Below are 9,002 nucleotides of genomic sequence, written 5' to 3'. Positions count from 1 at the left end.
CTGAAACTTTAAGATGGGACTTTTGGCACATAATACTGTCATAAACAATGAAAAAATTTTGACTTTTCAAATATTTTATTTTTCGTTTTTTTCGTTTTTTGTAAACGTTGGGAACTTCAGACTCATACATTTGGGACAAATGTGGACAGCCATGGAATTTTGACGACCCCACCCCCTCCTTGTACTTTGTCCACGTGGACATATTTTATGAAAATATAGATATTATTAGTCTTCAAAGGGAAGGAGTAGAACGATGCGCGAGCACAATATAGAAGTGGTGGAAGTTTTGAGTCTTAATTTTAAAAGGTTTATGCAAGAATGTGCGAAAATATAAAGACCGATCGCATAGCGCAGATTTTTTTTAAAAATAATTTTACACATAACTCAGATTCGAAGAAATATCGTATTTATTACGTTACCTTACTTATGTTTAAAAAAGTGATCTACGTTACGTGGTTAAATATTCAGTTCTTCCTAATTTGGACGCGTTACAGCTTAACTGCTTAAAGGCTCGCGCTCTTTTTGAACAAACTCCTAATCTCAAATCCACTTCCCATATTTAATGTACGAATTAAATTATTAGTTCTTATTTTCAGAAATGCCCCTTTTTGATTTTACATTTTCAAATATGATACAATAAACTTTGGTTCTTAAATATAAAATTCCTAACGATAATATTATTGCCACTTTAGGTACTAAAGTTTGCCTGCAATTTGGCAATCACCCAAGTATATAAGTTATAATTAGAAAATATCTATAATGAGAAAATTCATCAATTTAAAAAAAAATTATTAATAATTTGAAGAAAAAATTAAAAAGGGAGTCGGGTTGGTTACGGCCAACTACTGTAAATAACTCTACACGCCCGGTACGTAACGAATATAATATGACCATTATATAACCGTCGCATCATTCTTAAAAGGACCTCGAAAAGGACCCAAATCTCTCCGACTATCTCTTGAGACCAGATTATTCAAAAATGGGTTAAGAAAGTCGTGGACAAAATCGAGTTAAAAAGAAACAAGAAAAACAAGAATTTAATCGTACAACAAAACGATATAATGGTTTAACTTGTTTTTGCCTGCAACGTTGTCAACTCCTTTTTGATCCAACTATTTTTGTGAGCGTAGCTTAGTTCCGCGAATTGACTTGTCTCTAATCTCTGGTTCAAAAAAGGTTCCCTGAGAACTGGGGTAATAAACAAATCGCTGGATCCTGATGAGAAATAAACGGAAAATTGTATACTATAATTTTGAAAATTGAAGAAACATAACAAATAGTGGTCAAATCATAGTGGTCAAATCAGATATGTGTAAATAAATTAAGATAGGTATTACATTTCTTAAACCGATTTGAAAGTTCTTTTTAGATTGGTTATGTGCTAAATTTGAAATAACTTCATGGTAGCCGAGTTTTTAAAACGAAGTTTTTATTATTTTTTATTTAACGGAGTGGAAAATAGTTATATTCTCGAAGATCAAAGTCTCCTATTTTGTTTAATTTACTTGTAATTGTTCTAGCATGTTTAAAATACTAACCTTAATAATAGAGGGGCGGGGGGAGTAATGTCGTCATTAAATACTATTTTGACATATTGTACAGAATAAAATATTTGGTTCTTGTGAATTCATAAGAAATCAAATTTCTCGTTAACTTGTTTTTAACCAATTATGAATTTTTTATATTTTGTCTAAACATTTTCAAAATAATTATCTAAAAAAATATTTTTTAATTTTTTTATTATAAAATGATTGCCTTGAAAGAACCTAATTTAAATGCTGAAAATAGCCAAATAATTCGTTTTTTAATTGATATAGTTTAAACAGAAATTAATTTGTATTGAATAAATAAACTTTGCAAAAAATAAAATTTTACGTTTCAATGCAGCAGTCTGAGATTTTAAAAGGATTTTAAATATTTATCAAACGAATCTTGTCTTTAAACCAATGTGCGAGCTGCCTCATTCGAATTCAAATTTTTTGCCCGCCAAGCGTGTACGCTAGATGGCACTATAGTCCATCTTCCCGAGACTCCATATATTTTAAAGCAGGTTTAAATCACAACGCTACTAAAATTGGAAAAAATTGGAAAATTGAAAGTTGAAAATTTGATTGGGTGGGTGTGATCTATTCGGACGAGGCAGCTCGCACAATTACGATTGAATGATTTTTATATAAAATCTCACATTTTATTTTTATCCCAGAGTTAACTCATTCTTGTAGACTATATGTTATCCGCTACCTAAAAGAACTACAGAAGCGAAATCATTTTCTTGAGATATGTGACGATTATAAAATCGAGCAAAAAACTGTCAAATTTTTGGACCAGCCTGCTGCTTGTCGAATTACATGGATGGAAGTTCCTCTACGAGCTGCAGCAGATGTGGACGCATGCCTTGTGCTATGGGCCTTAAATATGTTCGTGTCAATGCCACTTTTCTTCATGCTTTCCTTTATCCAACGGCTTATGGACTGTGACGTTGCCTCGTGATAAGGTTCTCCGTGAAGAAGGGAATATTAAGCACATGTTGGTTTGTGTTATGACCTGTGGTTTTTATTATATCTGGTATTTTAATTTGTATTAATTTTTCCCTTGTTTGTATATTATTTAACTTTATTTTCGCGAGTGTTTGAATTCGCTGAGCCGTTACTAATGCCAGTAGGGTGGCTAATGTGTTGGTGAGTCTTTCCAGAGGAAGGTTTTCATTCGGGTCTGATTCTGAGAAAAGCCCCAGAACTGACTCCGAGTCCCATGTAGTTGAATACCTGGGATTTTGTGGCTTCAAAACTGCAACTCCTTTGCAAAATCTCAATACAGCAGTATCTTTTCCAAGTTCATCTCCCATCAGAAGGGACAATGCTGCTTTATAAAAATAAATTGTTTTAGTATCCCTTCGGAGATGGATGTCAGCGTTATCATTGCAGCCTTGTCTGCTGCTCCTCTTGCTCTGACCGCCTGCCTGATAATCGTCCCGCTACCAGGGAAAGTGTCGCCCACAGCGGGTGTGTACCTTTGTAAGGACATGTCAAAAACTTATATTAGGTCTAAATATTACGGGCTCAGTTACCACCAAAGAGATAAAGTTTGGATACCAGGGTTGGGTTGGCCAAAGTGGCGCAACTGCAATCCCCTCCGCTTTATCTACTTGGATTTTTCCTAAGACTCTTAGTAATGTGGAAAAAGGTAGGAAAGCGTAGAAAAAATGACTGAACCAATCCATTGTGAAAGCATCTACTTCAACAGAGTATGAGTCCCTATGCCACGATATGAACTTTTGACACTTAGCATTATTCCTTCATGCAAAAAGGTCTATTGCCATAGGACCAACTTTTTTCTTGATTTCTTGGAATGCCCAGTCTGCGAGCTCCCATTCTGTTTCACTTGGTACGACTCTTGATTGCTCATCAGCTTCTACATTTTCTTCCGACCTTAGATACGAAGCTTGAACCCAAATCTGTCGCCTCTCGCACCACTGCCATATGACTCGACTGAGCTGTGTGAGCTTTGGGTGCTGAATACCTGTTTCTGTTCTGTTCACGTATGGGATTCCTGTCGTATTGTCCATCCTGAGAAGTATTTCACAATTTTTAGCTTCTTTTGCGAAGCATTGTAATCCAAAAAATGCTGTTCTGAGCTCTATATAATTTATGTGGTGGTTTTGTTCTTCCTGGTCCCACCATCCGTGGGCTTTATAACCTTCACAGAAAGCACCCCATCCAGTAAGTGACGCATCAGTAAATATTTTTTTCGCGTAGATTTCCTCTCTGATGGGATTACTAAAATGTTGTATATTATTGAACCACCAGCTAAGGTCCTCTTTTGCCTTGTCTGAGAATTTCACTGACGAGTTAAAATTTCCGTTGGACCTTTTAAGTGCCAAATATTTTTCTCTTTCCAGCCTTTTAGTATACAGCCATCCATATTTTATTGCTGGACATGCTGCGACGAGAGTGCCTATAAGTTATGCTAGCTCTCTTATTTTCGATTCTCTTTCAGCCTGAAAACTTCATACTAACTTTCTGGTAGATTCTTTTTTCTTTTGAGGTAATCTGATAAACATTTTCTGCTGTCTAAATCGAAACCTAAGAAGTTACATAATTGTGAGGGCTTAAGCTGACATTTTTAAAAATTTATGATAAACCCTAGCGATTCGAGGGTATCTCTGCTGTTTTAACATTTTCCCTACATTCGGTTTCAGTTTGCGCAATAAAAAGAATATGGTCTAAATATATGACCATTTGCAGCTTCTTCAGGATTCTTTCTTCTTTTTTATGCTTCCTTTTCTTTCCTCGGCGACTTTCATCTTCATTTGGTGGACTCATGTTCCAAAAAACCACTTGAAACACTTTTTTTTTTAATTTTGCTTTAGCGTACGATGTAACTCGGAACGGACAGAACTACTTAATGGAGAGTCTCGGGAAGACGGACTATGGTGCCATCTAGCGTACAAGCATGGCGGGCGATAAATTTGAATTCAAATTTAAAATAACTGTACCGGAACGAGCAGTAACTGCGTTACTACATAATGTGATCTAGAGGACGAGGCAGTGAAGTACAATGGAAGTATATTTCTTATTCTTATAAACAAATAATATAAATTAATACAGAGTTGAAGCAAAGTTTTGAAGTTTAAGGTAATTTTAGTTCGAAATTTGTATATTGCATAATGTGAGTATATTGTCATTTAATTACAAAGGTCATGTCTATAAACAAATTTGCAGTATATATGTTGATGCAACGAAAAATGAAAAAATTGATTTTTGCAAAGGTTATACTTAAATAAAAAAATTGATCAACTCTTTATGAAAATCGGCTATCACAGATCTCTTAACAAGTAGTTTGGCTGTTGGTGAAAAAAAATCTATAATCGATTCGAAATATAAGACGGAATACTATTTTGAACACTTTTTTCATGTGCGCCGCACAGCGGGATTAAATGAAAAAACGAGGTTCAAAATAAGTTAACTTGTAGAAGGCAAGTCTTGACCAATTTAGAATTTTTTTAAATTAAGCATTTAGTTTTTAGGATATTTAGGGGGGCAGATTTTTTAAGTTTTGTTTCGCGTGTTTTTATTCCTCGCATCTGAATATCTAATTATTTATAGATACTTTATTAGGCTTTCAATCTGAAACATACGCAAAAATGAATTCCGTAAAGAAAGGAATAATGAAACAGCCGCGACCTGAAGTGCTAAAAAAGCAAGCTTTCGTTAGTCGAAAAAATTTTGAATTGAACTCGAATACAATTACATAAAAGGAGTTTGTTATTTCGTTCTATTAAGATTTTCTTCCCGTACCAAAATAATATAATGAAAATTGTAACAAAAATGCTCAAGGTGAAGCCAATTTGTCAATAGATGTTGCAAAAAATAGTGTAAATAACAATGTTGTATTAAATTTTAGGCAATAACTGAAATAATCAACGTTTTGTAATGCTCCTATAGGCCAATTTTAAACCTATTTGCCCGCAGTATCACAACAGCTTGCAAGCGTGCGAAGATATGTTTCAGACATTTACGAAACTAATGTTTTTATCACAAATAATATTGCAATTTTTTCAAATTTCTTTTAGAAGCTTAAATTCTTTCACTGTCATAAAAAGTTTTTTATATATATTTTCATGAGTTGTGTACAAAGAATTGTACAATTTTTTTAACCCCTATGGTAAATCCACGCTTGGCTATCACCCTTTCAAATGTTAGATTGTTCAATTGTATATGTATCAATTTGTAATCAATCATTTATAAATTATAAAACTATTAAACTCGAAATGCTTTGATGCTGCAGAACGAAATCCCCGTGCGGGATTCCGTAACTGATACTTGCACTAATGCCTTTACCGCAGAACTCGGGCCAGCTTTTGTACAAAAGTTGAACGAGCAATAGGAAAAATTGAGACACGAACACGTACGAGAACATACATTAACATCAAGAAGTCAAAGTACAAAAAGAAGTGCTAAATACTTATTTCCAAGTAATTTTACGAAATGATTGAAGCAAACAATTCACTTTTAACACATACTATATACTGCAACCAAAACATTTCATAACAATAAGGAAAAAAATCAAAAATGCAAAAAGAAAGAATGGAAACGATTTACTTGTAAACAAATAAACATCTCGTAAGAAAAAACTTCATAGACAAACTGTTTATAATTAGCAACCATACAAAAAATCAAGACTGAGAATAAAGTGCGCAGACTTCTTACAAGGTTAAACCAAACTTTCATTCGAAACATTACGATTCATCAAAATCGGATAAAATACTCACGGTTATGTTATCCATGATTCCAATCTTTTAGCAGTTTCAAGCTGTTAGTACAGTTTTTATTTTTTATTAAAGAACGATGCCACAAAGAAACATTTCCAAAAAGGATTAAATTATGCCACAGTGAAAGATAATGTTACTTTCTTCCCTGGCCTCGAGCAAAGGGATCAAGAATTTTTTCATCTATGAGCTTTTCAATGTAACGATGATTATCTGCATTATCTGACAATTTTAATCACAACCAGCGTGCAGACCATGGGCACGGCACCAAAGATATTTTTTACGGCAGTCAATGTATTTCAGAGGGGTCGCTAAATCCGTGAAAAGCGCACCCTCGTTGAGTCCCCGGAAACTAACCGTGAAGTAAACCTACGCAATCCTGCTACGAAAAGTTTCAGAACCTTAGGGTGCATTTATACCTCTGTCTGCCTGCCCGGTACAGGCAGGCAATTGTCCAAGGCTATTCGCACGACCAGTTTTCCGAGGAATTTTGACCGCGGAAAATGTGAAAATGGCGCGGGAATTGTAAATATTGTTAAATTTTTAAATAAAATAAACCAATTTTTTATAGTTTAAATTGAAAATTATGATAATTAATTTAATTTTTATAATATAATGTAAGAATATATCAAATTTCCAGCCCTGAAATGAGTATTTCAAAATGAATACACTAACAATTGTTTACAGATGATTTGATGCTGTCAGTCGCTGTGTGTGCTGATCCATATTTAATACCTAACAAACAATTAATTGATGTATAGTCAATTTTCAATCGTAGGATTTTAGAGCTTATGTTATTTCCACTTGTGCAACATTTTTAAAACTGCTGACAAAAGTATACATTTAATTTAAAAATATTGCATTTCAAAATAATAATTAAGTACTTAAGAGGAAATAATATCTACTTTCAAACTTTCCTTCTCTTGTTGAATAAAATTCTCCGCAGCACACGGCGACTGACAACATCAACTCATCTGTAAATAATTGTTAGTGTATTCATTTTGAAATAATCATTTCAGGGTTGAGAATTTGATATATTTTTCAATATATTATAAAAATTAAATTAATTATCATAATTTTCAATTTAAACTATAAAAGCTTGGCTTATTTTATTAAAAAATTTAACAATAGTTACAATTCCCGCGACATTTTCGCATTTTCCGCGGTCAAAATTCCTCGGAAAACTGGTAGTGTGAATAGCTTTGAACAATTGCCTGCCTACACCGGGCAGCAGGGTTGTGCAGTGACGCGTCACTCGAGGTTTCTAACGTATTATGCGCATAGAGCATAATATAACTTCACTTTTTAAAATTATGCTTATGTGTACCGACTTACACTTTTGTTGTTTATCAGAACTCAATTTGACATAAAAATATCATCAAGAATATCAAAACTGATACCACTCATTTTAGAATTATTATTTTGACTGTTTTCATCTAATTGCATCAGGTTTTCTTCTGATGCGCTCAATATTTCTAACGCACTTTTTTCTGAAAAAAGAGTTGAAATAAGCGAAAATCTTTGAATGATTTGTTTTTTTATTTTTAAGATGTTTGCAGTTCGGATTGTTTGAAAATTTACCTGTGATTTCTTAACCTTTCTTTAGCCGTATTCGATAATACGTGTCCCTGACAAAACACAACATTTTTATCATTTTTTTTTTAAGGAAGGACAATTCTTCCTAACATGGATTCCTCGGTCTACCGCCTCTATTCATTGCCGAAGTTGTAGAATAATAAATTTTTTACATTCCCTTTAAATTTCAAGCATGCAACATAATACCGCATACCGCTACCGACGCTATTTTCAAGTTATGGAATGAAACGTGATAATGTCGATGCCATCTTGAAAACGTATATTACGTTTTGTACAAAACTGAGGACGTAATTTACGTACGTAAATTACATAAAAAACCTCATGTAATTTACCAAAGGTATATTACGTACAACCCTGCCGGGCAAGCAGACAGAGGTATAAATTCACCCTTAGGGTACTGCCACACCTCCGCCTGCCTGCCCGGCGCTGGCAGGCAGCTGCCGAGACCGTTCACACCTTGGTTTTACTGTCTATGGATAATCTTAAAATCGCGCGGGAATTTTAAAAGTTGTTAAATTTTTTAATGAAATAAGTTAAATTTTTATAGTTAAAATTAGCAATTATAATAATGAGTTTCATTTTTCTAATATAATGTAAAAATAAGAGGTAAAACATTTAGCCCTGAATTGAGTATTTCAGAAATTGTCAAGTGTTTTTATAGTTTTTATTTATTCTTATTCGATGTTGTTGTCCTGTTTCACGCAATCAAAGAAAATATATTTCTGTAAGTGAAATAAATAAGTTTTTATAATCTTGTACAATGTAAATATTTTTTTAAAGGTGAAATTTCAAATTGGTATAGGAACCGTCAGCTAACAGCAACCTAACGCAAGCCGCAAGGGTCTAGTTAGGCCACATGTCACTAGGGCGGCGCTATCGTCGAATTTGTGGCTTCAGTTTTTTACGGTAGTTTTCGGCCTAATTCGGCAATTCCCCTGCCTTTAAACGGATTATTTTGACCACATGCCACGAGGCGGCGCAATAAACTCAGCCTTGTTCGAGCAGGAACTTGAAATTTTTCAATTATTATGGATTTTTTATTTATTCTCCAGGACTGAAAATAACTTTTCTTCATTCGAACATATCTAGAAAGAATGGGATGATTTTACCATTTTATGACAAATTTTACATAAATATT

At 33.8% G+C, this 9,002-nt stretch overlaps 1 protein-coding gene across 2 annotated transcripts in view; it reads right to left on the bottom strand.

Annotated features, from left to right (window-relative positions):
• Positions 1–6,554, bottom strand: part of LOC117181541 (etoposide-induced protein 2.4 homolog) — a 40,832-nt gene extending 34,278 nt beyond the window's left edge. The window contains exon 1 of one of the 2 annotated variants that reach the window (XM_033374342.1): positions 6,272–6,554. In XM_033374342.1, coding sequence (XP_033230233.1) covers positions 6,272–6,286 — 15 coding nt within the window. In that variant the 5' untranslated portion in view covers positions 6,287–6,554. The remainder of the gene's footprint in view (positions 1–6,271) is intronic. The other variant, XM_033374338.1, reaches the window with a different exon arrangement.
• Positions 6,555–9,002: the final 2,448 nt, after the last annotated feature.

This window comes from Belonocnema kinseyi, chromosome 10 (genome assembly GCF_010883055.1).
Source record: "Belonocnema kinseyi isolate 2016_QV_RU_SX_M_011 chromosome 10, B_treatae_v1, whole genome shotgun sequence".
NCBI classification, from domain to species: Eukaryota; Metazoa; Arthropoda; class Insecta; order Hymenoptera; family Cynipidae; genus Belonocnema; species Belonocnema kinseyi.
This window is presented reverse-complemented; position numbering and strand designations above follow the sequence as displayed.